The sequence below is a fragment of the Fundulus heteroclitus genome, unplaced genomic scaffold, assembly GCF_011125445.2.
Source record: "Fundulus heteroclitus isolate FHET01 unplaced genomic scaffold, MU-UCD_Fhet_4.1 scaffold_73, whole genome shotgun sequence".
In the NCBI taxonomy this organism is placed as follows: domain Eukaryota; kingdom Metazoa; phylum Chordata; class Actinopteri; order Cyprinodontiformes; family Fundulidae; genus Fundulus; species Fundulus heteroclitus.
The window spans coordinates 589,847-603,509 of record NW_023397175.1 but is presented as its reverse complement, the minus strand read 5'-3'; the positions used below and the strand labels follow the sequence as shown (position 1 = coordinate 603,509).

The window sequence follows — 13,663 nt, the reverse complement described above, 5'->3', positions numbered from 1 at the left end:
AAAGTGAGTATTATATATTTCTATTGCATTTAAGTACTTTATTAAATCTCATCAGCACTTGTCTTATCAGCCCATAGCTTTCAGCATGATGAACTGCTAATTTAAACAAGTGGAGACCCGGGGAGCTGATGTTAGCGATGGAGCATTCCGCGGCATGTGTCCGACTCCGCTTTTGCTGTTACACAAACATGTCTGAACATCTATCCATACATCCATTTCTGACCCGCTTAATCCCTAATGGGGTCCAGGGGTTGCTGGTGCACATGTCCCGATATAAATAATTGTAGCCGTCCAGTGGTTTCATGGCTTTCGTGCTCTCTCGTGTGTACTGGCCTGCGTGTTTATAAGGTAGCTGTATATGTCGCGGTACTGAACACTTGGCCAGCATTTCACAGACTCGCTCTGTCCCTTCAGGCTTTGCTGTGTGGATCTGGCAATTTGATACCATCAACCATCAACTTACTCTTAAAACGATCTTGTGATACGTTATCTAAAGAAGAAAAATACGTGGAGAACTCGTCAGTTTCTCTGTTTGCGTTCGCCATTGTGTTCGCCTTTTGCCTACCAGTCCGGCGCGCATGTGCAACAAACCCGCATCAAAACAATAACAATGAACTGGTTTATTGATGCAGAATCTGTTCTAATTATATTTTCAACATGATCAGGGGCGACGTGGCACAGAGGTTAGGGAGTTCGTCTTGCAATTGGGGGGTTGCCGGTTCAATCCCCCACACTGACTGTCTATGTCATTGTGTCCTTGGGCAAGACACTTTACCCGCATTGCCTGCTGGGGGTGGTCAGAGGGCCCGTGGCGCCGGTGCATGGAAGCCTCGCCTCTGTCAGTGTGCCCCAGGGCAGTGTAGCTACTTACATAGCTCACCACCGTCAGGGTGTGAATGTGTGTGTGAATGGGTGAATGACTGAACTGTAGTGTGAAGCACTTTGGAGGTCGTCAAGACTAGTTAAAACGCTAACAAGTACAAGCCATTTACCATTTAACACAAGGAGGATTGTGAATACTCTTCCAGAAGCTTAATGTTAGCCATTTCAAAAATTATTAGTACTCCATAACCATATTGTGTGTTTCTGGTGGTTTAAGGGGAACTGGTAAAATCTAATGGTACTTATGTTTAATTATTGAATGTGCAGTGCACCAGGACCACTAGCATTGCAAAAGCCCTGCAGCATTGTAGTGCCAATACCATTCCCAGCAGTTGGTCTTTCTTGTTTGTCACCCTCTCAGTCCAGAAAAATGCATTGTCTTTACTGGTGTCCAAGCCGTTTCCCCTTGGTAGACATCATAGGCTTTAGACTTGGTGGTTTCTGGGTTGTTTCCATGAATCTCTACCACTCCTATATTATCTGCAGGTGAAAACTATGTATAAATAATTATATACAGCTGTTTTTGACTCATGACTTTGGAATCAGTATTTGTTACAAAATGTTCTCCAAATGCCCTTCTGAACATTCTAGCTTGAATCTATGAATGCTACTCATAAATCTTCACTGGGTTTCTTGAACTTCCATTTGATTTTTGTCAGTCCAATTAGTGCTGCCAAATTCTTTCTATTTTTTTGCCGCAAAAAAGGAAGTACCAGCAGTAGCCAATCACCAAACTAGAAGTAAATGAGCCTTGGTCATGTCAAATTAAGCAAATTAGCCTGAAACTATTTCATACCATGGATCATATTGTGATCATTTTACTGTCATCTAGCAGTCAGAGTTATATCCAATGATACCTAATTTAGCTCATCTGCATATTAAATACCAACATATAAATCTTTTACATGTGCAATATTTGAACAACCCGTCTCGACATAATTTAGCCTCTGCGTGATGACAAAAATGTAAAAAATAAATATTTTTTTAACAAATTGTCGATAAATTGAGGCAGAAATGGTTTAAAAGACATTCTGTACCTTTCAAAACCACTTATTTAAACATTTAGGTAAATGTGTACATATTTGACGCTGATTAAAACGAGTCGAATCTCCGTATAAAGGTTATGTGTACTGTTTTTTGATCCCCTTTGCTTAATGGTTTTCTTTGGGATGTCTGTGGCAGCAGACAGTTATACGAGTAGTCTATTTCGAGAACATGCTGCTTTGAAATGAATCTTTGACTAATCTTCACACCTCCTGAGGAGTGCCTCTAAGCATGCTTCTCTCTTTGGCTCCTTTGAGGTGAGGGATGTGAAGGAAGAGAAAAAGAGAGCAGCGAAATGAAAGTCTGAGGGGGGCTTGAAAGGGGTCTTGAAGGGGAGAGCAGCTTCAGGGCCATCCTGCAGGGTCTAGGAGGATGCCATCAGCCTTTAATCCCCCCCACCCTTGCCCTCCTCGTCCCATCATTCCCTCCATCTCACCATGACAAACTAGATCTGTGGTGTATCAAAGAGCCACAGGCTACCTATTTTCCTTCTTCCCTGCATTCTTGCAAAGTCATTTTTCATTCCATTTGTCATTTACACTTCCTCGGTCTTGGTTAGCTCACAGCGACCGGGCTGTCGCTGCCAGGCTTGGCAGGGAGGTGCAGCCAGGAACCCTCTGTGGTACGATTTAGAAAGCCACTTAATGGGTTTAGTGGTATTTGCTAATTTGTTAAACAAGTTTTTGGAATGATGAGGCTGCTGCTTGGCCAGTCAGCCTGGCTGGGGTGCCTACTGGGCAACCTTTTCTGGTGCAATGGGTACAATTAAATTAGCATACTTCCCCACTTGGCTGTTGATACTTGGAACAGCCAGACAGCATGTGTATTACCACATTTTATTGTCTTACATGTCATTATAGAGCCACTCAGACGAGGTGTGATGAAGTACAAAGGTAGCTTTGCGATTTATACAGTGAAGATAAAAACAAATAGTTCATCCTATAAGGCTTTGTCTTATTACCGTTTTTTTTTTTTTTTTTTTTTTAAGATCGCAGTTAAATGTTTAGACCTTCAAATTGTTAATGTCAGAGGCGGTTAAACTGAGTCAGCACAAAAAGCTGTCTTCAGATGATGATGCAGAGCTGGGTTCATCTTCCCCCCGGGCCTGAAATTATTGAAACAGAACCTGTCTGATAACATGAAATAGGCTAAACAATCTTAAACAGAAATGTATCATCATGCACTGTCCATCTAACATCTTCAAGAACAGATGAGAAACAAATTCAGTGACATCAGTCTGGGAAGGATTGTTTAAATTGTAGGAAGCTATTTATTTTGTCCGGAACTACTTTATTGCATGAAAAAGAATTCTTGAAAGGTTTGTGGGTGTTTATAAATTTAATAAAAGGGAATTAGAAGCCTTTGACTCAGGTGGCTTTAGCTCAGAGTTTTTTTATTGCAGTTAAATAGAGTCAAACTTCTATTAAATCAGTCCTTGTCCATACAAGCGTCATTTCCCATTTCCATTCATTTATTTCAAACATATTATTCATAAAATTTATGATTTTATCGATGATTGCCAATGGGAAAAAAAAACATTAAACAGCTTGTTGAACTACTGTTGGCAGCAATAACTCTCAGTAAAATTATACTGTATTAGTCAATGGCATGTTTGTGGGTGAATTTTGACCCACATTTTACTACAACATTGCTTGAGGTCATTGAGGTTTGTAGATATTTGGCCCTGCAGTTCAATCAGATTGCGATTTGGACTTTGACTGGTCTGTGATATGTTGGTTCTTATATTTTTCAGTCCTCTTGCTCTAGATGTGGTATATTTGATTTCCTTATACAATCAGTATTTTGATCCAACACTCAAAAATGGATAGATGTCCCCAATTCTTTTGTTTATTGATACCTACATTAGAAATATATGCAAAATCAAAATAACTACCTACCCATTTACCTATTGTCCTGTTGACAAATTTCAATCAAACCATCCGTGTTCATTCTTACTCTAACTCAATTATCATGAACTTTATTGGTCAACATCTTTACTGAAACCTGGGCACCTAGGAAAGTTTTGTTGAATGGTCATTGAAAAGACAATGTTGACTTCCATCTAAACTACATAAAACTGGCATAAAACACCACATAGATAAGGACTAAAGGCAGCTGAAAAAAGTTTAGGTATAATCAAATGGGCTAATTAGGTTACTTTCAGTGTTTACCCTCAATATAGACAGAACCAATGGGCTAAACATAAAAAAATCCAACATTAGAGAGATGGAAATCCAGTGTTTGGAGCTCAATCGCTTTAAGCATTGCATGGTCTGACCATTAGGTGAATCTGCTAGGATGTAAACACCAGAGAAGACATATTCTGCATGTGAATAGTAATTCTCAGTGTATGTTGGGTGATTTAAATGAGAAGTCCCTGTCAAAATCAGAATTCAAACTGCTGAAAGTACTTTAAATATAAAATTATTACATACTGTTCAAAAAATGATAAGCTTTTTAATTAAGAGTAATTTCCAATTGAATATGCTTTTATGGAGGCATCCATCTTGGTGAAGAACTGAACTGCCACTTCCCGTTTGTGACTTCAGATTGCTGGATCGGCTGTCGAGCAAGTCCCAATGTCCCAATCTGTCCCCTTGTAAATAAATATCCGTTTTCATGGCGAAAAAATGTTTTAACCTCTTAAACAAAGATAGACATGTTATTAAGCATTTCAGTTTAAAGTAATACTAATTTTACATTTTAGAGGCATAAAAAGACAACAAATAATAGTTCAGCGTCACTTAGTTTAGAGCTCGAACAAGCGACTTCACTTTCAGAAACAAGCCCAAAAAACTGCACCCCGCAACTCACAAAGCAAGCAACTTTAGAAAAAAGAAGACCAAACTTGCATAAAATAAGTGGGCTTCGCAACAGTGAGCATTCTTTCCAAGTGTGTTGTATCACTCCGCCCCTCTAGTCGGGTAAACAAATGTCCCGGCAAATTCTACATTATAAAAAAGAAAAACCTACCGAAAATTCTCGCTCTCATGTCATCTTGAAGATATTCTTCTTTGAAATGTTGGCTATAGATGAATTGTTTTTTCACTGGCCAGACGTTCGATGGTAAACCCTCCTTCTTCAAATAGGCAATCCAACAAGAGCCTGTGGTGGATCATGAATTGCAAAAGTAATGTTTTTTTTTTTTTCACTTTTACCCGATGTATTGGAACATCCAACTGCCATGCACATGGGCATTGTTGCTTCAACAATAGCGCTCTTGAATTTCAATGGTGAAGTCTTCTCGAAATCCAAAATAATTGTTGTTGATCGCAGCTGTGTACAACAGTTCCTATTGAATTAGCTTGTAGAGCGGAGTGCCTTACCGCAACATTACGTCACAGGATGTGATGTCGGGTGGTCATTATTGCCCAAATATGGTGATCGAGACGACAATGTATGCTTTTATTTTCTTATTGATTAACGCTAAATTCATTAAATCACCACGGACGTGGTATAGCTAATGATCCACTGATCTTTCCTTGTTGACTGGACTTCTCCTTTAAAAAACTTTGAGATATAGCTTATGGTAAATGGACTGAACTTATATAGCGCTTTTCCAGTCATGCTGACCACCCAAAGCGCTGTACACTATAGCCACATTCACCCAGTCGCTCTCACTAACACTAACATTTATACACCGAGACGCAGCTCGGTAGGCAACTTGGGTTTAAGTGCCTTGCCCAGGGGCACATTGACATGTGGCAAGGGGAAGCTGGAATTGAACCCACAACCTTCTGATTGTAAGACAACTACTCAACCGATCAAGCCACAGTCACCCAAAGCCTTATATCTTTTGCAAATAAATGTGCAAAAAAATGCTTCTCCAGGTGATTGCCGATGTCTTTTTTTCCACGCATTGTGAGAACACACACTGTTATCCCCCAAGTCCTCAGATCCATTGGATCACCAGCATCTGTTAGATCACGTGGGGACAGCAAGGGTTTAAATACTCTCCCCCAATATTAGATTGATAGTTGAAAATGTTTTTTTTACCATGACTAAAAAGAGCCAGCCAGTATTACCAAAGAGCTTATAGCTTACATTAAGTTATTCAATCGCTATATTAAACTGTTTAGCTCTTGTTTACAGGGTGTTCCAATCACCAGAAAAATAACTATTTTTTTGCAAATATCACAAACATTAAAAGCTTTAACCTATCACTGAGTGCTAAAACAAATAACATCTATTCATCTTTTTCTTTATTATCATCGTTTCAGGTTTTCTAAGCACAGGTGACCAAGCAGCCAAGGGGAACTACGGTCTTCTGGATCAGATTCAGGCTCTCAGGTGGATCAAAGAAAACATCCATGCCTTCAAAGGGGACCCGAAAAGAGTGACCATTTTTGGCTCGGGGGCTGGAGCGTCGTGCGTCAGCCTGCTCTGCCTGTCGCATTACTCAGAAGGTAAGTTTTGCTATGAATTTCCATCTCAAAGCACAGCAACATTTACATATGAAATCAGAGCTGACTTTTGAATCTGCATTTTTTCACCCTACTTATACAGAGTTGCAGAGCACAAACATCTATAAAAAGCATAAAGGTTTTGCTTAGTGGTATGGACAGATGCTGCCTCAGGGCACCAAACGCTGAGACTTTTTAAATATCTTATGCCACAGCCTTTAGAAAATTGCAAGATTTGATAAAACTCTGGTAATGAAAAAAACTTGATCACATAAACACATAAGAAAAATTGGCCTCTGGAGAGTGTTCACAGAAATATCAACACTTCACCCAAACAGACACACATAACTGATGCTCACAAAAACATGAACTTACACGCGACTAGTCTCCAATGTTAACCTTTCTGCTTTTATGTGTCTCGTCTTATTTGTGCTTCTCATGCCGAGCCTTTTGATATCTCAAACGGTATTCTGTATTAGGATAAAGTTTGAAATATGTGTTTTTTCCTCCCTCTATTGTGGCCCCTATCTTTCCACAGAGTAATGGCAGCGCCCTGTGGGCACCGTGTAAGCGATGTCCTTGGCAGCATGGCCTCGTCTCCCCCTGTAATATTTGTGTTGTATGTGATGCCGGTTGTACTGAAACAGTAATTTCCCTCTGGGATTATTAAAGTATTTCTGATTCTGATTCTGAAAAAAAAAACAGATAAGCAGTCAGAGTCAACAGGAGAATGATATATCGATATCACGTAAATAATATTTAATATTTAAAATTAAAAGAAAATATTTCAAACAATCAAAAATCTGTGACTTAAAGTTATTCATTAAACCAACACATCAATTCAATTCAATTTTATTTATATAGCGCCAAATCATGAAAAATGTCATCTCAAGGCACTTACAAAATCAAGTTCAATCATATTATACAGATTGGGTCAGATTATACAGATTGGTCAAAATGTCCTAATAAGGAAACCAGTTGATTGCATCAAAGTCCCGACAAGCAGCATTCACTCCTGGGGAAGCGTAGAGCCACAGGAAGAGTCATCTGCATTGTACATGGCTTTGCTGCAATCCCTCATACTGAGCAAGCATGAAGCGACAGTGGGAAGAAAAACCACCCATTAACGGGAAGGAAAAACCTCCGGCAGAACCGGGCTCAGTATGAACGGTCATCTGCCTCGACCGACTGGGTTACAGAAGACAGAACAGAGACACAACAAGAGAAACAAAAAAAGCACAGAAGCACACATTGATCTAGTAATCTGTTCTACATTAGATGGAAGTAGCGGGTGAGCCGTCTTCTCTGGATGATGTCACAGTTAACAGAACGCCAGACCAGGTGTACCTACTATGAAGAAAAAGAGAGAGAGCAAAAAGTTAAAAGCTGAAATGACGACAGTCATTTCAATGTAATTACAATGCAAAACTGGAGAACAGTAGACTGAAGAACAGTAGAAATCAGTAGAGTGAGAAAATTAGACCCTGATGTCCTCAGCAGCCTAAGCCTATCACAGCACAACTATAGAGATAGCTCAGGGTATGAGCCACTCTAACTATAAGCTTTGTCAAAAAGGAAAGTTTTAACATTAGTCTTAAAAATAGATAGGGTGTCTGCCTCACGGACCAAAACTGGGAGTTGGTTCCACAGGAGAGGAGCCTGATAGCTAAAGGATCTGCCTCCCATTCTACTTTTAGAGACTCTAGGAACCACCAGCAGACCTGCAGTCTGAGAGCGAAGTGCTCTGTTAGGAACATACGGGGTAATCAGAGCTCTGATATATGATGGAGCTTGATTATTAAGGGCTTTATACGTTAGAAGGAGAATTTTAAATTCTATTCTTGATTTAACAGGAAGCCAATGAAGGGAAGCTAAAATTGGAGACATATGATCCCTCTTGTTGATTTTCATCAGAACTCTTGCCGCAGCATTTGTGAATCAGCTGAAGACTTCGAACTGCATTTTGTGGACCTTCCTGATAGTAAAGAATTACAATAGTCCAGCCTTGAAGTAACAAATGCATGGACTAGTTTTTCAGCATCACTCCTGGACAGAATGTTCTAATTTTGGCGATATTCCGGAGGTGAAAAAAGGAAACTCTGGAAACCTGTTTAACATGGGATTTAAATGACATGTCTTGGTCGAAAACAACACCAAGATTTTTAACTTATTACCAGAGGCCAAGTTAATGCCATCCAGATTAAGGGATTGATTAAGAACTTTATTTTTTGAAGACTCTGGCCAAAGATTACAACTTCTGTCTTGTCAGAATTTAAATGCAGGAATTTAAAGTCATCCAGCTTTTGATGTCATCAAGACATGACTGCAGTCGAAGTAACTGATTGGATTCATCAGGATTTATGGATAAATATAGCTGAGTGTCATCAGCATAACAGTGGAAATTAATCCCATGCTGTCTGATAATTTTGCCAATGGGAAGCATATATATAGTAAATAGAATTGGTCCAAGGACTGAACCCTGTGGTACTCCACAAGTGACCCTAGAGTTTGAAGAAGATTTATTATTAACATGAACAAACTGGAATCTGTCCGACAGATAAGATTTAAACCAGCCTAATGCTTTTCCCTTAATCCCTACAGTATGCTCAAGTCTTTGTAGGAGAATATTGTGATCAACTGTATCAAATGCAGCACTGAGATCTAACAGGACAAGTATAGACACAAGTCCATTATCTGAGGCCATGAGAATATCATTGGTGACCTTCACCAGAGCTGTTTCAGTGCTATGATGAGCTCTGAAGCCTGACTGAAACTCCTCAAGTAGGTCATTACTTTGTAAATGTTCACATAGTTGATTAGCAACTACTTTCTCAAGAGGGCATAGAATAAATTTATAGGTAACAGTATGTTCTGAATTCTGTCAAAAAGATGTTTTACATCTTTCAAATATTATAATTTTACTGGTTTTACTTATCTTTTGTTCTCCACAGATAACCAGATTAACAGTATACACCTTAGCTGCAGGGCATTTTAATAAATCAAATACAATAAGAAATTATTTTTTTCCTGAAGACATTGATAAAGTTGAAGGCCATTTCCTTTCAAATATCTGGAGAAGCACCATGTATATTGCCCTGTTGCCCAAACAGCAGGGAGAGTTGTAGTAGTGTTGTTGTTGGACTTGAACTAAACCCCCTCCTTCATCCTTCTGTATTTTAGGTTAAAGCTCAAACTAGCTAGGGTTCTAAAGATCTCTTAACCTAGTGAATATTACCCTGTTTAGAGTTCCTATGAGACCTTCCTAGCTAGATAATTACGACACATCCGATCTACTAACCACGTCCCTCCTAAGGCCACACCTTTTTTCACCCAGTAGACAAGTATGGCAACCTAGTAGTCTGAGGCCATCTATTTCCTGTCCACCGCCTAAGTTAAACCTACATTTTTACCTACACTTGTTAATGGACTGGTTAAGTTTTAGAAAGTCAGAATGTTTCAAGGATGTTGTTTATGAAGTTTGGCTACAGGCAACCTTTGAAGACCTTCTAAATATTTCTAGAACCATGCAGCGTCTGTTTTACAACCCTTAAAGAACTCAATAAAAAAGTGACTCGATAAATCGAATGTCCACAAAGTCTAATATAATTTTTATATGCTTCTTTAATTGGTATGCTTTAGCTGAGAATTAGTAACAGCGGAATCAAGCAAATACAAAAATCCCAAATGTTGGGAACCAGACTGACCCATTCCACAGATAGAATCCTAAGGTGACTCTGTTTCTTGTGTAAAGGAGTTGATCAAATGAAGAACTTTCCTCCTCTGGACATCAGAGCAACGCTCTGAAGATGTCCTGCTCACAAAGGCTCACAACTTGAATCTCCATCCTGACTTTCTTCTTTCTTCTGCTTCGTGTGACTTGTCTTCTGTGATGAGGACTGAGCCCTGAGCGGCCAAACCTGTTTTTTATGTGCTTTGAAAACCGTTGGTGTGAGCAATAGCCTCTTCCTCATTCGGGGCCAATTCCAGTCAACAAGCTTCATCTATGGCCTTTCGTTCAACAGCCTTTACTACCAAGTACAGGCTAGCCTCACATCCTTCAATGAACATGTTCAGACATGCTTCTCCTTTCAGTCTGTCTATGCATAAAGATTCTAACACATTTATTTCATTAAAAACAATCATACTCATATTATTTCATTTATTTAATACATGAGTGCTTGAGCTTATAATAGAATTAAAAAGAAAAACAGTTAATCAACAATACAGTTTTAATGTCCAAATTATTTACTATTTTGTGAACTACATGGAATAAGGACGAGCTCACCACACCACAGCCTGTGGTAACTTGACAGCAGTAATATTTATATTTATGAGAAGAGTACTAATATAGTGTTTGTTACAACTTTAAATCTGGCAAACAAGACACATGTTTCTTATTTATTGTGAAGCTCTGCTGTTTCGGACAATTTAAAAAAAAGAAATTCTCTAAGTTGTTTCCACTCCAGAAGTTTATGTGTCTTACCACTGCTGCTTCCTTTGGAGCTCAGCTCAACACAGCGTCTGGATATAAACCTAAAAGCCTGACCTCAGCATTCATGCTGTAAGTAGTAATTGTGAAGGTGACAGCATCATACTGTGGGGTTGTTTTGCTGCTAATGGAACTGGTGCACGTAACAAAACAGATGCATCATGAGTACAGAGCATTATGTGCAAATATTGAATCAAAATCTCAGGACATCAGCCACAAACTTAAAGCTTGGACACAATTGTGTCTTCCTACAGGGCAATGTTCCTCAGCATACAATGATATTAGTTACAAAGAGGCTGAAGGACAACAAAGTCCATGTTCTGGAGGGTCCATCACAACCCCTCAGTGAACATTAATGGACAGTGTTTTCCAGAATACCAGCAATTTTGTTTTTTGTTTAAAAGGCAGTTCTACTAAATAATGAGGACATGGATGGGAACGAATGGTTCCCATTAATGGTAAAAAAATAAATAAAAAGGTCTTATCAAAAGCTGTCATTATCCTAATATTTAGCTAATGGAAATAATGTTGGCAATCCTGACTGACCTCAAACAGGAAACGTTTTATCCAGGTTTAATATCAGACAGCAAGGAAAAAAGGCCCTGTGGCTTCTGTCTATAGTATGGATATAAATATATGATTTCAACAGTATATTCATGTTTTATTCAGGAAAGTGTTTCTATTTTTAATTGAATGAGTCCAGAACCTTAAGAATGGATTAAATGGATTGTGTTGTGTTTTAAAGAGGAGATCTTTTAAATCCACCTAACCGTTGCATTTAATCTATTTTACCTTCTAGATCGGAGGCTTTGTGGAAAAAAACAAACAAATCCCTCTTGTACCAATTTAAGTTTTTGATATAGCAGGTAAAAGTCTGTTGGCTTCGTTTTAAAAGTAATCCAAAGGGGCAAGAGCCTGGAGAAGAAGATCAAAGAGAACAATAGTGTTTGTTGTGCTGCAGTGTTTGGATCTGTTTTATTTTTCTGTGTCGTGTAGTTGCAGGAGCAGAAATGGCTTACTTTACATCTAGATAACAGTCTGGATGCTCTGAAGGGGAAGTACTCAGGGCTGCGGTCGTAAACAAACACCCCATGCCCTGCAAGGAAGCCTTTATTTTCTGCATAGTACATCACAGAGAAATGTAATGTGGCTTGTTGCATTCGCTTCTGTCACTCGATGAGCCGCTGTAAATCTGCCTTGAAAACAGCAGCATCATCAGCCTGTGCATCAACATGCCAGGGTCATGAAACCTCGCCGTCACTCTGTGGGCGCTGTTTTGAAGTAAACATCTGAGTCGAGGTGGAGCTGAAGCTCACTATCAGACTGAGAGCGGCGGCAGTAAAAGCTCACATGGTAGCTAAACAGGCCTTCTGGGAAATGCCGGCTCTGTGCTGAAAACATACTTTTCAAATCAGCCTGCTTGAGTCTCCATTCTGTGTTTGGATATAAATAGAACTGTCAAAAAGAAAAATAAGACGGAATGTCTTGTGACCTATTTGCTGATTGGAAGCACATCAAGCTATAGTAAGAAAATATTGCACAATAAAACTGTTGAAATGTCTGCATTCAATCCAGTTTGCCATCCAGAAATTAGCTATGTCAAGTAATCTGAGACTACAACACTTGCTGACGGCTCTTTGGTTTAGTTTGCATCTTTTTTGCTTCTCTCAATATTTCTCTCCAATATTTCACATTCATCAGAAAGCTTTTAATATCAGACAAACCTAGTCTAATCTACCAAATACCAGTAAATACCAAAACGGTTTTAAATATATATTTTATCATTAAATTATATAAAGCTATTCAAACCACCCTTTTTCTATATGAATAAGTATTTCCCCTCTAAAACTGGATAACAGGTTGTTACATCCTTGGCAGTTATGGCTGCCATTAAGTGTCATCGCTCCTAGCTTGCGTAACAGTAACGCATTGGCTGGCTTCTATAGATGCGAGCTGTCTTTGGGGTTGATTTAGTGATATAGGGATCAGATTTGGTTTATGCGACCAGTCTGCAGCAGGGTTGACAAGCATATACAAGTTTGAAAAATTATTTTTGACCAGCAGATTAAGTAGGTAAGCTATAGAAAATTAATTCAATCAATCATTCAATTGGCCAACAAAGGTAGGGGGTAGGGGGAGAGCTCAGAAGCAATGGTGCTTCTGACATAAATGCTGCTCCACACATCCTGTTGTCCTGCATTGTCATTTATATTATTTATTCACTCAAAGCTATGTGGGGTATCGGCATCTCTACTTGCAGGGAGCATAGAGATAGTTTGCCTTTGTGGGTTTTTGAAAGAAATAGTTTGTAAAAGAGGCCATTGACATCTATCATTGTTTAAATTATTTCTACGGCTTTGGGACTGCACAGAACTACATTAAGAAATGAAGAAAACATGGAACAGTTGTGAACCTTTGCAGTATAAGACAAATCTTTACCACTGCCAAAATTACTCCAAGACCACCCTGAATTATCCACAAGGTCACAGAAGACGCAAAAAAAACCAAACATCTAAAGCCTGCTTCATATTCAGCAAGAACCAAGCAATTTGTTCTTGCTGTCAGGGTGTTAAGAACATAAAAAAAGTTAATTTTGGCCCTGTCTATTCACGAGAGGCTCAGCTGCCAAACTCCTAGAAAGACCCCCCATCCCCCGTCCCCCCCCCCCACCCCCACTATAACAAACATAAAATTGTGGAAATTTGACAGCCATCACCACATTGGCAATAAGGCAGAAGGACAATGATCCGAAGCATATCAGCAAGTTCACCTCTAAATGGCCCAGAGCGCCAAAATTAAGATTTTGCAGTGTCCTCGTGAAAGTTAAAATTTAAATCTAAATTAA

The 13,663-nt window shown here is 39.1% G+C and overlaps 1 protein-coding gene across 1 annotated transcript in view; it reads left to right on the top strand.

Moving 5' to 3' along the window:
• Nucleotides 1-13,663, top strand: part of nlgn4xa (neuroligin 4 X-linked a) — a 159,568-nt gene that overhangs the window by 112,117 nt on the left and 33,788 nt on the right. Inside the window, exon 4 of the mRNA XM_036134058.1 lies at nt 6,147-6,332. Coding sequence (XP_035989951.1) covers nt 6,147-6,332 — 186 coding nt within the window. The remainder of the gene's footprint in view (nt 1-6,146; nt 6,333-13,663) is intronic.